At 56.4% G+C, this 16,501-nt stretch overlaps 1 protein-coding gene across 1 annotated transcript in view; it reads left to right on the top strand.

Moving 5' to 3' along the window:
• Positions 1-16,314, top strand: part of NBEAL2 (neurobeachin like 2) — a gene marked incomplete at its 3' end in the record, with an annotated part of 18,732 nt that extends 2,418 nt beyond the window's left edge. Inside the window, 42 exon segments of the mRNA XM_029085003.1 lie at positions 1-207; positions 297-429; positions 526-645; positions 729-1,068; positions 1,153-1,235; positions 1,341-1,433; positions 1,949-2,120; positions 2,627-2,760; positions 2,858-3,017; positions 3,093-3,195; positions 3,738-3,891; positions 4,035-4,193; positions 4,285-4,444; positions 4,624-4,709; positions 5,006-5,653; positions 5,766-5,944; positions 6,019-6,178; positions 7,530-7,667; positions 8,072-8,377; positions 8,594-8,743; positions 10,217-10,374; positions 10,456-10,580; positions 10,712-10,832; positions 10,918-11,075; positions 11,298-11,431; positions 11,524-11,631; positions 12,795-12,890; positions 12,973-13,097; positions 13,180-13,320; positions 13,407-13,537; positions 13,635-13,744; positions 13,839-13,956; positions 14,029-14,126; positions 14,210-14,326; positions 14,416-14,505; positions 14,618-14,727; positions 14,818-14,990; positions 15,293-15,387; positions 15,484-15,600; positions 15,680-15,841; positions 15,934-16,082; positions 16,179-16,314. The exon segment at positions 1-207 is cut by the window's left edge and continues 365 nt beyond it. Coding sequence (XP_028940836.1) covers positions 1-207; positions 297-429; positions 526-645; positions 729-1,068; positions 1,153-1,235; positions 1,341-1,433; positions 1,949-2,120; positions 2,627-2,760; positions 2,858-3,017; positions 3,093-3,195; positions 3,738-3,891; positions 4,035-4,193; positions 4,285-4,444; positions 4,624-4,709; positions 5,006-5,653; positions 5,766-5,944; positions 6,019-6,178; positions 7,530-7,667; positions 8,072-8,377; positions 8,594-8,743; positions 10,217-10,374; positions 10,456-10,580; positions 10,712-10,832; positions 10,918-11,075; positions 11,298-11,431; positions 11,524-11,631; positions 12,795-12,890; positions 12,973-13,097; positions 13,180-13,320; positions 13,407-13,537; positions 13,635-13,744; positions 13,839-13,956; positions 14,029-14,126; positions 14,210-14,326; positions 14,416-14,505; positions 14,618-14,727; positions 14,818-14,990; positions 15,293-15,387; positions 15,484-15,600; positions 15,680-15,841; positions 15,934-16,082; positions 16,179-16,314 — 6,457 coding nt within the window.
• Between the last annotated feature and the right edge of the window lie 187 nt (positions 16,315-16,501).

Here is a 16,501-nt window from a genome sequence, read left to right on the forward strand (position 1 = left end):
GGTCATCCGGGCGCTCTCGGGGATGGCGAGGGTTGAAGGACCTCCTCGGGCTTTGCAGTGCTTTGATTTGACACCTGGGATGGCTGGGATCATGGTACCCACCATCCAGAAGTGGCCTGGTGGTGCTTTCGCCTTCCACGCGTGGTTGTGTCTGAGTGAGGAGGAATCTGAACCATTGGTGAGGTCAAAGAGGAGACAACTCTACAGGTGATGCTCAATGGAGGGACCAAGGGGGGGTTGAGGTGAAGATGAAGGGCAGCAGCACCACCATTCTCATCATGTTTCTCCTCCACTAGCTTCTTCACAGCTGGTGGGACAGGTTTCGAGGCGTTCTTCACCACTGGTGGAGTGTTGGTGGTGGCCGTCTGCACCAAGAAGGACTACATGACGGTGGCATTGCCGGAGTTTGCCTTCAACGACTCAGCTTGGGTGAGCATCATCCCCATCCTTGTCCCCATCCCCATCATCAAGGTGGACAACGAGGACACTGAGATGCCTGATGTCCCCTCCCTGTCCCCCTCTCAGCACTGTGTTGATGTTGTCCACGTTGCTGGCCGCCGGCCCTTTGGCCAGAACATTGTCAGCATCTACACCGATGGGCACCTGAGGAAGACGGCCCAACTCCGCTTCCCATCCCTCCATGAGGTGAGGGACCTCCCTACCACCCCACCAGACCCATCTCCATGGCATGGAGCTGGTGACCAAGCATGATACCTTCTCCCTTCCAGTCCTTCACCTCTTGCTGCATTGGTTCCGCGGGCCACCGAACCACCACCACCAGTGCCACCACCACCACCACCACAGGCCACCCACCAGTGTCCCACACGCCGGAGTTGATGTTCCCCTCACGTCCCGTGCTCAGCCACTCCCAGTCCGTCCCTGCCACCCTTGGTCCTCACTCCTGGATCCCCACTCAGCCACCCACCGAAGGGGTTGTGGCCACCACAGCAGCTGGCAGCCAGGACACTGAGTGGGGCAGTCCCACCTCCCTAGAAGGTCACCTAGGTTCCGTGGCCATCTTCTGCGAGGCTCTACAACAAGCTCAGGTCAAGGCACTCTTCTGCGCGGGTAGGCAGGGGTGGGATGTAGGGGACATCTGGGAGGTTGGTGGTAGTAACCCTACCTCACCTCAACCCAATCCTCTTCCCCCAGGGCCAAATGTCACGTCACCGTTTACACTGGAAGGTGACTTGGTGGAACTCAACAGCAAGCTCTTGCTGTACTACACCCCACAGGTGAGGAGAGCCACCTCCCTGGGGATGGGGACAGCACTGGTAGACCTTCTGCCATAGGTGACATCTCCAGGAGTATGAAGATGCTCCCATGGTGCTCTCTTCTAGGCTTGCAGGAACAACATCTGCCTGGACCTCTCTCCCAGCCATGGTTTGGATGGGAGGCTGACGGGACACAAGGTGGTCAACTGGGACATCAAGGTACGCTGGGCATAGGGTGGTCTATCCAGGTCCAGCCACCCCATGATGTGGAGGTAGCTGGGCTCCTTCTGGGGTCTGGGGCAGGGGCAAGACCCTCAAGGGTTGTTGGATGGCCATGGCGGTTCCCCTGGACTCTACAGGGATTCTGCTACATGATCCTTGGGTCCACCAAGGACCTGCGTGACCCTTGGGTCCACCAAGGACCTGCATGACCTTTGGGTCCACCAAGGACCTGCCTGACCTGACCTTTGGGTCCACCAAGGACCTGTCTCCTCCATAGGTCCTCAGTGTCCAGAGTGGGCACCATCAGTGGTGCAGGAGAACAGGTGCTTTTTGGAGACCTGTTTTAGGTTTGTGTTGTAGGTCAGGGCACACCTTGATCTTTGCTAGTCACAGGGTCTGGGGTCTTTTCAGCTTGGGCTGAGGAGAGACCCCAGGTGCATGTGCCACCTTCTCCCCTACTCTGTTGTCACCACGCAGCACCCACCAAAGCCTCTCACCTCTTTCTCTGACAGGACGTGGTCAACTGTGTGGGTGGGATGGGTGTGCTGCTGCCCTTGCTCGAGCAAGTGGTGTCCAAGAAGGAGGAGTCTGAAGATGAGCAGGAAACCAATGACCTGGTGGGACCAGAGCTGACATCTTCCAGAAGTACTCAGGGCATGCTCATCCCATTGGGCAAGTCCTCAGGTGAGGACCTCAGGGGACGTGGAGTGGGAGCCATCCTGCTCAGGTGGTTGGAGGTAACATCACTACCACATGGGTGCTACCTGGAGTGGGCTGGTGTCTACCATGAACATGAGAAGTCTTGCTTGAGGCACCAAGAGTTATGAGGTCATGGAGAAACCGTTGACATCTTCTCATCTTGTTATGACCCAACTAGTTGTGGGAAGATGAAGGTGGTGGCTCCAACCTGGTTACCTCTGGCTGGCCTTTGTGTGGAGTCTCTGGTGTCTTGTAGTAGGGTTGAGTCCATGTGGGAGTCTTCTCCTGCATAAGTGAAAGGAACTTTCTCCTGATACCCAGATGATCATTTCCAAGAAGGTCAGAGCAACGGAGGTTTCCACTTGATTAAATTTGGGGGAGAAATAGAGGAACGGGCTAAAAAGTTGGGAGAGAAAAGTATGGTGGGATCTCCAAGATGTCCTTTGAAGGTGCTCATAGCTACCAGCAGGTCTCTGCCCCATGCCTTGCAGAGAGCAGGCTGGAGAGGAACAATGTGGCTGCCTTCCTGCTGCTGGTGAAGAACTTCATCCAGAACCACCCGGTGAACCAGGAGAGCCTGGTGCAGTGTCATGGGCCGGCCATCATCGGGGCGTTGCTGCAGAAGGTATGAGGGGTTACCAAAGGTTCCATCTCATGGTCCTCAAGGCCATTCTCCAAGGTGGGACACTGTGGCTTCAAGCTTCTCATTTCACCTGCAACAGGTCTCCAGCCCGTTGCTGGACATGAGCACGTTGATGGCCTCACAGATGCTCATGGAGCAGGTGGCTTCTGAAGGCAGTGGACTTCTGCTGCACCTCCTCTACCAGCATCTCCTCTTTGACTTCCGCATCTGGAGCAACAGTGACTTCGCCGTCCGCTTAGGTGGGTATTGGAGATACTTGAGGTTGTTCTCCATCCCAACTGGCCTCCACAGCCACTCACATCTTCTCCCTACAGGTCACATCCAGTACTTGGCCAACGTCATCAAGGACCACAAGCAACGCATCCGCAAGAAGTATGGCGTGCAGTATCTCCTGGACTCCATCCGGACCTACTACGGGTGAGCTGCTGCTTGTAGCCTGGACCCCTGAAGGTTGACATGGTGGTGGGCTTGACCTCTTGGAGCTACAGATTGGGGTAGACATCTTTTGCTTGGGGCAATATCCCTTCCTGCAAGCATCTCATGGGGTAACGTTTCATTGTGGGAGCATGGTGGTGGGTGTAGGACCTTCTTCTCCCCATGGCCATGCCCCATCCCCAAGCGTCCACCCACTGGTCAGCCCTAAAATCCACCCAGAGCATCTCACCAGCAGCAACTAAGACCCTGGTGGTTCCTGCAACAAACCACCTGATGTCCAACCTGATGTGTTTCCACACACCCGTGACACTAGGGGGGGTGGCACCTTGCAGAGACCCAAATCCATGAGGTGGACATTTCCCAGTGGGCAGGGTTGGCCAGAAGGGGTGTCCACATTGGGGCTGTCTTGAAGCTCCTCAGGCTTCATGGTAGGGTTTGGAATCATACTGGTGGTGGGTGACAAAGGGCAAGAGGGTGGCTGTGTCCGTCCCCAGAGGGAATGTCCATGCATGTGTGTCCATCAGCACCTCCAGGGAGAAGACCACAGCCACTGATGACATCAAGACGGTGCAGACATCCCTCTTCAGCTTGGTGAAGGATTTCTTCTGCAGGAGCTTCTCTGGGGAGGAGATGCAGAGCTTGTTGAGCTACGTGGCCGGGGCACAGGATGAGCAGCAGGTATGACACCGAGCCACCCAGGTCACCAAACATCTCCGTGTGCCATGGGCTGGCCCAGCACTTGGCAGCAGGTGGGGAGAAGTCAGTGAGGTCTTGGTGAGGCACGTGGAGAGAAAGTGGACAACCAACCTCATGTCCTGCAGGTCTGCGGGGCACTGGAGGTGATCCACAGCTTGCTGAAGGGTTCACCTGCCCAGGAGCAGCTCTTCACCTTCCTCTTTGAGCCAGGCCATGTGGAGGTCCTCTTCTCACTGCTGGTGCAAAAGAAGTTCTCAGATGAAGTACGGGAGAGGGTCTTCAAGGTAAGGCGGGTCCCCATCACCAACCTCTTGCCATCCCCAATGACCTGGGGCTTGGCCACAATGGGTTGGCCACCTCTCTCGGTCTCATCAGGTCCTCTACAAGATGCTGAAGTATGAGAAGGTCCCTGAGCGCAGCAAGAGCCGCCTGAAGTTGAAGGACATCGGGTACCAGGGGCTCATCTCCTGCCTCAGTGATGTCCCCAGCTCCATGCTGCTCTTCCGTTGCCTCTCAGAGCAGGTCCTCGGGGCAGGTACCACATGCCCTGCCCAAAACCAGGCTGACCCTGGCCACCCATCCCAAACATGTGCCATGGGGTCATCACTGGTGGCTTCCCACAAGGCTTAGCTGGTCTTGGGGTTGGAGGTCTTTGGTGGTTTTGGAGGACAGAAGGAGGTGTCCCACCACCACACTGTCTCTTCTTGTCTGTAGACCCTCCCAACTATAAGGACCTGGTGGCTGTGGTTTACTTGTCCCACCGGGCTGAGCTGACCATCCGGCTTGATATCTGTCGCAAGGTGAGGAGGACCATGGGTGTGACCAAGTGGTCACCCCAGGGCTGAGCTCCCTGAGCACCTAACCACATCCAAACACATGATCCATGATGGTGGTAACACCCCATGCATGGACTGGACATGCCAACATGGAGGTGATGTAGCCCCAGCACCTGATGATGGTTATGGGAGAACCAAGATCTCAGAACCATTAGCAACCAACTTGAACATCCAGCCCATTGGAGGAACCAAACCCTCAAGAAGGTGTCCAGGGGCCGGGACAACATCATCAGATCTCCTCACGTTGCTTTCTCTTGCAGCTCTTCCACTTGATCTACGCTCAGCAGGACATGGTGAAGCAGCTGGCGAGGTTGGCCAGTTGGCAGGACACCCTCACCAAACTCTACGTCAAGGAGTCCTACGGGTCCCGTCAGCACAGCCTGAGCAACGCGAGCAACGGGGGCTGCCTGGAGCTCCTCCGCTTCTCGGACCTCCCCAACAAAGAGGGGATGAGCTCACCACCAGCTGAGCTGCAGGAGCTCGATGTCTTCCTACCTCTGGGCTATGAAGCTTCAGACCAGGAGCTCTCTGAGGGCTTCTCTGACCACTCCATCTCCCCAAGTGGCCGCACCAAGTCCTTCCACTCCTACAACTTCAAGTCTTTTGACTCCTCTGACCACCCTGGTGATGGTCCTCCTTTTGATGGTGTCTACCACCCGCTCTCACCTTTCTCCACCTCACCCTTTGACCTGGGGCTTGACCTGGCCAGCACCAGCTCCATCGCCACGGCTGAGAGCGGCGCACAGACCCCAGCCAGTGGTCCTGGGACCCCCTCACCCTTGGAGAGCTTCAAACCCTTCCCAGGGATGAGAGCACGGAAGAGCTCCAGCCTCTCAAATGTCCTGGATGAGAGCAGCTACCAAGATGCTCTTCCCAGTGACAACATCTCCAACACCAGCAACCCCCAGGTGAGTCCCAAACCCCCCAGGTGAGTCCCAAACCATTGTACCCACCATCCTGGGCTAGACACCCAACACCCAACTAGACACCAAACATCTCACCCTTCTTTTCCATTGACAGCAAACACCCGAGGAGGAACTGTGCAACCTCTTGACCAACATTGTCTTCTCGGTGACCTGGCGTGGGGTGGAAGGTTGGGACGATGCAGCGTGGAGGGAACGTGGGCAGGTCTTCTCCGTCCTCACAAAACTGGGGACAGCGTGTGAGCTGGTGCGACCACCTGATGAGATCAAGCGTAGGTGAGTCCTGATCAAGTCCAGGTGGGTACATCCCAAGGGAGGACCACCTTGTGGAACCACCTGTTCTCCCACAGCTTGCTGGAGATGATGTTGGAGTCGGCGCTGTCGGACCTGAAGGAGTCGGGGCCGACCACCCTTCCTGGGCTCACCCACAACGTTCTCAAGCTGCTGCGGCTGCTCCAGGATTTCTTGTTCTCTGAAGGACACAACAACCAGGCCCTGTGGAGCGAGAAGGTGGATGGGCGAGGGTGGGGTGACCCTAAACCCAACTTTAGAAAATAATCTCTGCCTTAATCCTAATCCATAACCCTGACTTTAGAAAATAATCTCTGCCTTAATCCCAAACCCTAACCTTAGAAAATAGTCTCTACCTTAATCTTAATCCTAATCCCTAATTTTAGAAAATAATCTCTGCCTTAATCCTAATCCCGAACCCTAACCTTAGAAAATAGACTGTGCCGTAATCCCAAACCCTAGCCCTAACCCTGGAAAATAATCTCTGCCTTAATCCTAATTTCTAAAGCCTAACTTTACAAAATAATCTCTGCCTTAATCTGAAACCCTAACCCTAACCTTAGAAAATAGACTGTGCCTACATCCTAATCCCTAATCTTAATTTTAGAAAATGATGTCTGCCTTAATCCTAAACCTTAACCTTAGAAAATAAACCCCAACTCTAAGCCTAACCCTTAACCCTAGCCCTGCATCCTGGCTATGAAGACTAATCCTATACCCTAGTCCTAACCCCTAATCCTAACCCTTAATCCCGGCCCTACATCATTACCATAAACACATTCCTATAGCCTAACCCTGATCCTAAACCCCTGATCCTGAACTTCAACCCTACACCCTTACCATAAATCCATCCACCTCGCCCCATGTCCTAAAACCTACCCCCTAAATCCTAATCCTAAACCTTAATCCTTGCCGTAAACCCCAGCCCTTAACCCTAATCTTAACCCTAACCCTACACCCCTACTGTGAACTGAAACCCCAAACCCTGACCTTAATTCATAATGTATAAATCTCACTGTACCTCCTAAACCCTAATCCTAAACCTGAACCCTCCATCCTTGCTGTAACCTCAGCCCTAAACCCAAATCCCATACCCTAAACTCTAATCCCAATCCTAATCCCTAACCCTACCCTACAACCTTACTCTAAACTGAAATCCTAATCCTAAACCCTAAATTTAACTCCTAATTTGTAAATCCCACTGTACCTCCTAAACCCTAATCCTAAACCCTCCATCCTTGCTGTAACCTCAGCCCTAACCCCAATCCATACCCTAAACCCTAATCCCAGTCCTAATCCCAGTCCTAACCCTACACCCTCACCATAAACCCGTCCCCTGAGCCCCAACCCAGAGCCCTCACGCCCACATCCTAACGAGGTTCTCATTAAGGTTCTGAGTTGGGGCTCCACCCCACCTCTAAAGCCAAGTCCTAACCCCAACCCAGAGCCCAAACCCAAGGGGTGGCCAGGTGATGGGGACAGACCTGGTGGCTTTGTGCCCGGTCACCTGGAGAGGTGAGGGGGTGCACAGCTGGGTGGGGGGCTCACTGTGGTGTCCCCCACTCCCCAGATCTATGAGGGGGTGAGCAGTCTGCTGGACAAGTTGGGCGTCTGGTACCACCTGGCCAACGGCACCTCCGACCTCAAGGAGATGGCCCAGACGGGTCTACGCATCCTCGTGGGCTACATCATGCTGCAGGACCCTCAGGTGGGTCAACTCTTCCTGGGGTGAGACCCCAGCTCTTTGGATGAGACCCCAGCTCTTGGGATGAGACCCCAGCCCTTGGGGTGAGACCCCAGGTCTTTGGATGAGACCCCAGCTCTTGGGATGAGACCCCAGCTCTTGGGGTGAGACCCCAGCTCTTGGGATGAGACCCCAGCCCTTGGGGTGAGACCCCAGGTCTTTGGATGAGACCCCAGCTCTTGGGATGAGACCCCAGCTCTTGGGGTGAGACCCCAGCTCTTGGGATGAAACACCAGGTCTTGAGATGAGACCCCAGCTGTTGGAATGAGACCCCAGCTCTTGGGACAGGGCTGATGTCCTCCTCAGCTTCACTCTGATGACATCTGATGACATCTCACATGACATCTGATGTCCCATGTCCTCCTCAGCTGCACTCTCTGGCCTACGTGAAGCTTCACAGCTTGCTGCAGACCTCCTCAGCCCCCAAAAAGGATGAAGCTTGTTACCTACTGGGCAAGCTGGAGACCCCATTGCGACGCTCGTTGGACACCAAGTCAGAGACCTTCTCCTGGTTGGTGCCCATCGTCCGGACACTGATGGACCAGTGCTACGAGACCCTGCAGCTGCAGCTCTTCCTGCCCTCACTGCCCCCCACCAACGGCAGCCCAACTTTCTATGAGGACTTCCAGCTCTTCTGCACAACCCCAGAGTGGAGGGCCTTCATCGAGAAGCACGTAGGTGCCACAGGGCATGGGGTGGCATCACCACTGGGGGAACCCCTTCCCAGGCTTAGAGATGAGTCCATTCTGTGGTGGTGTCCCCATGTCACCACCAGGTTGGGACAGTCTTGAGGGGTGACCTTCAGGGCAGGGATACTCATAACTTGGATGATGGTTGGTGGGTACCAAGCCCTGCAAACGCCTCACCTCTGGTCCTGGTTTTCTTGGTAGGTGCAGCCCACCATGGCTCAGTTTGAGATGGACACCTTCGCCAAGAGCCATGACCACATGTCCAACTTCTGGAACGCTTGCTACGATGCCATGATGAGCAGCTCCCAGCGACGGGAGCAGGAGAAGGCGGCCAGTCGCAAGATGTTCCAGGTACTGCCTGCTCCTAGCCCTGGGGACATCACCCTGGGGATGTGCTTCTCATCTTGAGGACATGCTCTTCACCCCAAGGATGTTCTCCTCACTCTGGGGATGTCAGCCTAAGGTTGTGCTCCTCACCCTGGGGACGTTAATCCTGGGGATGTGCTCCTCATCCTGAGGACATGGTTCTCAGGATGTGCTCCTCATCCTGGGGACATCATTTTGAGGATGTGCTCCTCATGCTGGGGACATAATCTCAGGGAAGTTCTCATGACCCTAGGGATGTCCTCCTCACCCTGGGTACATGCTCCTCACCCTAGGGACATCACCCAGGGACATCATCCTGGGGATGTGCTCCTCACCTCAAGGATGTCATCTAAGGGACATGCTCCTCACCCTGGGGACGTGCTCCTCACCCTGAGGACATGCTCCTCACAATGGAAACATTAATCCTGGTGATTTGTTCTTCATCCTGAGGACATCCTCCTCAGAAGACAATGGCCCCAGGATGTGGGGAACGGTTCCTCATCTTGGGAACAAGCACCTTATCCCAGGGACATCATCCTGGGGATGTGCTCCTCACCCCTAGGATGTCATCCCAGGGACATGCTCCTCACCCTGGGGACAGTAATCCTGGGGCTGTGCTCTTCATTTCAGGGATGTCATCCTGGGGAGATCCTCCTCACCCTGAGGACATCGTCCTCAGGATGTGTTCCTCATCCCACACGTATCATCCCAGGGGTGTTGTTCCAGGGATGCGTTCCTCACCCTGGGTACATACTCCTCACTCCAGGGACATCACCCAGGGACATTGTCCTGGGGATGTGCTCCTCACCCCAAGGTTATCACCTTGGAGATGTGCTCCTCACTCTGAGGGTGTCATTCTAGGAACATGCTCCTCACCCTGGAGACATTAATCCTGGGGATGTGCTCTTCATCCCAGTGATGTTGTCCTGGGGACATGCTCCTTACTCTGAAGACATCGCTCTTCATCCTGGGGACATAGTTCTGGGGATGTGCTCCTCATTCCAGGAACATCATCCCAGGGATGTGCTCCTTATCCCAGGGACATCATCCCAGGGACATCATCCCGGGGATGTGCTCCTTATCCCAGGGACATAATCCCAGGGACATCATTCCAGGGATGTGCTCCTCACTCCAAGGACATAATCCTGGGGATGTGCTCCTCATCCAAGGAACATCATCCCAGGGACATCATCCTGGGGATGTGCTCCTCACTCCAAGGACATCATCCCAGGGATGTGCTCCTCATCCCAGGAACATCATCCCAGGGACATCATCCTGAGGATGTGCTCCTCATCCCGGGGACATCATCCTGGGGATGTGCTCCTCACTCCAAGGACATCATCCTGGGGATGTTCTCCTTACCGTGGAGATATCACCCCATGGACATACTCCCTACCTGAGCTCCATGTCCCCAAGCCCCAGCCCTGCTGTCACTTCACTCTCCCACTCCCTTGGCAGGAGCTGGTGCTGGAGCCGGTGGTGAAGCGCGCCAAGGCGGAAAACACCCGGCACGCCAACGTTCTCAAGCAGGCCAACAACCACCACAGCACCGTCCTGAAGCAGTGGAGATCCCTGTGCCGCCTCCTCACCTCACCTCGCTCAGCCTGGGCTGACCGGTGAGCCCCAACCTCGGTCCCTGGGGATGGGTGGCACAGTTGGGGGTCCTCAGCATCCTTCACCCCCCATCTGCTCCTCAGGAACCCACCAGAGGTTCGTTGGAAGCTGTCAAGTGCTGAGACCTACTCCCGGATGAGGCTGAAGTTGGTGCCCAACCTGAATTTTGACCGACATTTGGAGGCCAGTGCCCTACGGGACAACCTAGGTGAGACCAATGGGTGTTGGGAGTTGTCATGGACCCCGTTGGGGTTGCAGGGTGGGATTAGGAACCCTCACAGGACTTGTCCCCCAGCCCTGGATGGCTGGGGATGTCTCCTGACCATCTCCTCGTTGCAGGAGCCGACCATCTCCACAACCCTGCCGAGTCCCTCCCGCTCGCCATGGCCAAGGAGGCCAAGGTGAGTGAGCTGGAGGATGACCAACTGGCTGAGGAGGACCTGCCCATCCTGGACAACCAGTGAGTGTCCCCATCCCTTGCCATGATGCTGGCTCACCCAAGCTAGGGGTGACACTGAGGTCTCCTCACCGCTGGTGTCACCCAGGGCTGAGCCCAAAGAGCAGAACCAGCGGGAGAAGCTGGTGGTCTCTGAAGACTGTGAGCTCATCACGACAGTGGCCGTCATCCCTGGCCGGCTGGAGGTGACAACCCAGCACGTCTACTTCTATGATGGCAGCAGCGAGAAGGAGGAGACAGAAGGAGGTAATGGCACATGCTCCTTGGGGGTCCCTACAGCAAGGTGGGGTGAGGAACCACCCACCCATCCCATCTCCTCCAGAAGCCCACCACTCAGGTGCTGGCCATTTTGGAGGTGATCTCCTCCTTCCAGCCCAATGGTGTTGCTGGTCCCAATCCCTCCCTCAGGAATGGGGGTCCAGGTGGATGGTGACACCCACAAGCTCTGTGATCCCCTCATCTCTATAGGGATCGGCTACGACTTCAAGCGCCCTTTGTCCCACCTGCGTGAGGTCCACCTGCGCCGTTACAACCTGCGCCGCTCCGCGCTCGAGCTCTTCTTCATCGACCAGGCCAACTACTTCCTCAACTTCAAAAAAAAGGTGGTGGAACCCTTCCCTTTCCCCAGACCTCTCCCAGGACCGTGGTACTGCCCAAGCTCCAGCCACTCCACGTTCTCCCCATGTTCCTCCAGGTGAGGAACAAGGTGTACTCCTGCATCCTTGGCCTGCGTCCCCCCAGCCAGATCTACTTCGGCAGCCGGTCGCCCCAGGAACTGCTGAAGGCCTCAGGGCTCACCCAGGTGCTGGCCCCTCCTTGGCCACCCCCACCCCATATCTCCCATTCCTGGATGGCAGAAGGAAGGGTGCCACTGTGGGATGGAGATGATCATGGGACCAGGGATGGCCATGGGATGGAGATGATCATGGGACGAGGGATGGCCATGGGTTGGAGATGACCATGGGTTGGAGATGACCATGGGACCAGGGATGCCCATGGGTTGGAGATGACCATGGGACCAGGGATGGCCATGGGTTGGAGATGACTGTGGGTTGGAGATGACCATGGGACCAGGGATGCCCATGGGTTGGAGATGACCATGGGACCAGGGATGGCCATGGGTTGGAGATGACTGTGGGTTGGAGATGACCATGGGACCAGGGATGCCCATGGGTTGGAGATGACCATGGGACCAGGGATGGCCATGGGTTGGAGATGACCATGAAACCAGGGATGGTAATGGGTTAGAGATGCTCATGGGACCAGGGATGGTCATGGGTTGGAGATGGCCATGGGTTGGAGATGGCTATGAAACAGCGATGGCCATGGAACCACAGATGGCCATGAGTTGGAGATGACCGTGGGGCAAGGGGTGGCATGAAGATGGCCATGAGACTAAGGATGACCATGGGACCAGGGATGGTCTGACACCAGGGATTGCCATGGGACAGGGGATGTCCATGGGACCAGGGTTGGCCATAGGATGAGTATGACCATGGGACAGGAGATGACCATGGTGCCAGGGGTAGCCATGGGATGAAGATGGCCATGAGACTAAGGATGACCATGGGACCAGGAATGGTCTGAGACCAGGGACTGCCATGGGGCAGGGGATATCTGTGAGACCGGAGATGATCTGAGACCAGGGATGGCCATGGGTCTAGCGATGGCCATGGAATGGGGATGCCCATGGGATCAGGGATGACTATAGGATCAGAGATGGTCATGGGACCAGCAATGGCCATGAGGTAGGGATGACCATGGGACCAGGGATAACTATAGGGTCAGAGATCGTCATGGGACCAGCGATGGCCATGGGGTGGAGATGACCATGGGACCAGGGATGACTATAGCATCAGAGATAGTCATGGGATGGACATAGCCATGGGATAGGGGTGTCTACCCCATCTCCTGCCCCACCCCACTCCAGCCCAGCCCATCTCAGCCACCTTCCCTTCACTCCAGAAATGGGTCCTACGGGAGATCTCCAACTTCGAGTACCTCATGCAGCTGAACACAATCGCGGGGCGCACCTACAACGACCTCTCCCAGTACCCCGTGGTGAGCCCCATGTCTTCCCCACCATCCCCCAAGTGACCCCATCCAACCCTCAACCTCACCCAACCTCCCACCACCCACCCAGTTCCCTTGGATCCTACGAGATTACGTCTCGGAGACCCTTGACCTCACCGACCCAGATGTATTTCGGGACCTGTCCAAACCTATTGGGGTGGCCAACGAACGACACGCCCGAGATGTCAAGGAGAAGTGAGTACCTCCAACATGAGAGATGAGGGACATGGGGAACACCTGGTCACCTCCTGGTGGATCCTTCCACCTTGTTCTCCAGGTATGAGAGCTTTGAGGACCCCACGGGCACCGTGGACAAGTTCCACTACGGCACTCACTACTCCAACGCGGCGGGTGTCATGCACTACTTGATCCGCACCGAGCCCTTCACCACCCTCCACATCCAGCTGCAGAGTGGCAGGTGGGCATGCAACGAGAAGACCTCAGGGAAAGGACACATCAAATAGGGGGACAAGTGAGCTCCAACTGAATGTCCTGTGCCACCAGGTTTGATTGCTCGGATCGGCAGTTCCATTCGGTGCCAGCGGCGTGGCAAGCTCGAATGGAGAACCCTGTGGACGTCAAGGAGCTCATCCCTGAGTTCTTCTACTTCCCCGAGTTCCTGGAGAACCAGAATGGTAAGTGTCACCCATTGTCCTAATCATGGGGACACCACCCATGGGAGCATGAGTGGGGTTGGTGTCCCTCACCTGATGCCCTCACCCTACCTTGCAGGCTTTGACCTGGGCTGCCTGCAGCTCTCCAATGAGAAGGTAGATGATGTGGTGCTGCCCCGGTGGGCGTGCTCCCGTGAGGACTTCATCTACCAGCACCGTAAAGCTTTGGTGAGATGATGGAGCCCATCCTAATCCCTCCTCTGCTTCTGGGAGGTCTTTATGGTGTGTGATGGACATTCTTGGCCTTCCCATCCTTGGACAGGAGTCAGAATACGTCTCAGCCCACCTCCATGAGTGGATTGACCTCATCTTTGGGTACAAGCAACGAGGCCCGGCCGCCGTGGAGGCCCTCAACGTCTTCTACTACTGCACCTACGAGGGTGAGCCATGGGGCAGGGAGGTGGGGGAGGACACCTTCCAGGTGGCCCCGCCATGACCATCCCCATTCCCAGGGGCCGTGGACCTGGACGCCATCGCCGATGAAACGCAGAGGAAGGCTCTGGAGGGCATCATCAGCAACTTTGGGCAGACACCTTGCCAGCTGCTCAAGGTAGGTCATACCCACCACCCCAAAAAATAGCCCCTTTGGTGGGGGGTCACCCACCTTCTCATGGGTTCCTTCACCTCCACCAGGAGCCCCATCCTGCTCGGCTGTCAGCAGAGAGCGCTGCCCGGAGGTTGGCCCGCCTTGACACCCGCTCACCCAACGTCTTCGAGAACCTGGACCAGCTCAAGTCCTTCTTCGTGGAGGTGAGGACAACCTTGTGGTGGTCCAAGGCCAGGACTGGGGATGGTGGTGATGGGCAAGAAGGTGCTCACTGGTTGTTGTCTCGCTGCAGGGCATCAGTGATGGGGTGGCCTTGGTGCAAGCCGTGGTCCCCAAGAACCAAGCACACTCCTTCATCACTCAGGGATCACCTGACATCCTGGTGAGTGTGGGGAAACTGAGGCACGGGTGGGTGCTATTGACCCAAGGGGACCAAGACCAAACCCCAGGAGAGCTTCAGTGGTGGGAGCTGGGTCACCTTCATCTCTGCCCAGGTCACCGTGAGTGCCAATGGCTTGTTGGGGACCCACAACTGGTTGCCCTATGACAAGAACATCTCCAACTACTTCAGCTTCACCAAAGACCCCACCGTCTCCAACACAAAGTAAGTTGACACATGATCTCCATGGATGGTCCTCAAAGTGCCACCAGCCTACCCATGACTCTGCCACCATCCTATGTCCCTCTCCACCAGGACCCAGCGCTTCCTGCAGGGTCCCTTTGCCCCCGGTGTGGACCTCTGCTCCCGCACGCTGGCTGTGTCCCCTGATGGGAAGCTGCTCTTCAGTGGGGGACATTGGGACAACAGCCTCCGTGTCACCTCGTTGGCCAAAGGGAAGGTCATTGGGCACATCACCCGGCACATAGGTACGTCCTCTTCTGATGATGAAGGTCTGATGATGCCCCAGTGGGTTTGTAGGTGGGAGGCAGGGAACATCTCCCAGGGTCTCCCATCTTCTAGGGACATCTCCCAGGGTCTCCCATCTTCCGGGGACATCTTCCAGGGTCTCCCATCTTCTGGGGACAACCCAGGCTCCTTCTCAGACCTGGGTTGGGGTTAGCAGCATCTCCACACCCCAAAACACATCTTGGTGTTATCCCATGGGATCAGGGTACTGAGCATGGTGGGATGGGACCAACAGCTCATGGTGTCCTTCTGGATGTCACAGATGTTGTCACCTGCCTGTCACTTGACCTCTGTGGCATCTACCTCATTTCTGGGTCCCGGGACACCACCTGCATGGTGTGGCAGGTTCTACAGCAGGTAGGGGGTTGACCCTTTACTCCTGTGCTCTGGATGAGGTGCTTCTTGGTGGGCACTGCCACCAGGTCACTGAGGTCCCCATGTTCCCAACATCAGGGTGGGTTTTCCAGTGGCTTGGCTCCCAAACCCGTCCAGGTCCTGTACGGCCACGACGCCGAGGTGACATGTGTGGCCATCAGCACTGAGCTGGACATGGCAGTGTCAGGCTCCATGGTAAGCTGGGGGTGGTAGGGTTGGGCAGGTGAGGTGGATGGTGCCACCATCATCACCCCACATTCCATTTTACTCGTAGGATGGCACCATCATCATCCACACCATCCGCCGAGGTCTCTTCATCCGGTCCCTACAGCCACCTGGTGAGACCTCACCACCCGCCGTCCTCTCCCACCTGGCTGTGGGACCAGAAGGACAAGTGGTTGCCCAAACCACCGTAGGCCAACGAGCCTGCTTGAAGGTATGGCCAGATGTCCCCACGTCCCCCGTGTGTATGTGTGTGTGTGTGTCCCCTTGTCACTGTGGGTCCCTCCTCTTTGCTCTGGCTTTCAGGACAGGTTTGCTCTTCACCTCTACTCGGTCAATGGGAAACATCTCTCCTCCGTCCCACTGGATGAGGAGGTGACAGCCATGTGCCTCACGGAGGAGTTCGTGGTTCTGGGGACCATGCAATGCAGGCTGGAGATCCGTGACCTTCAAAGGTGAGGTCTACCACCCACCTTGTCCCACCTCAAACACCCCCTTTGGGGTACCTGAGGTGCTCAAGAGGTTACATCTCATCGCTCATCTTCTCACAGCCTCAAGGTGGCCGTGTCCCCTGTGCCCATGAGGGTGCCCGTCCACAGCGTGTCTGTCACCAAGGAGAAGAGTCACATCTTGGTGGGGTTGGAGGATGGCAAGCTCATCGTGGTGGGGGCTGGGCAGCCTGCTGAGGTGAGCGTGAACCCTCAGCCCAGATGGTGGGGGTGGTGGCTGTGCTGGGGGTCATGCCTCAGTGTCCACTGGGTGCTGCTGGTCTGGGAGCCTCTGCTTGTCCTTGCTCTCCAGAGCAAAGGAGGACAGAGGTGGGGTGGGGTGGGATGGAGGAGATATAGGAAGGGAAGTGGTGGGGATGGGAAGA

The sequence above is a fragment of the Antrostomus carolinensis genome, unplaced genomic scaffold (genome assembly GCF_000700745.2).
Source record: "Antrostomus carolinensis isolate BGI_N321 unplaced genomic scaffold, ASM70074v2 scaffold26565, whole genome shotgun sequence".
NCBI lineage: Eukaryota > Metazoa > Chordata > Aves > Caprimulgiformes > Caprimulgidae > Antrostomus > Antrostomus carolinensis.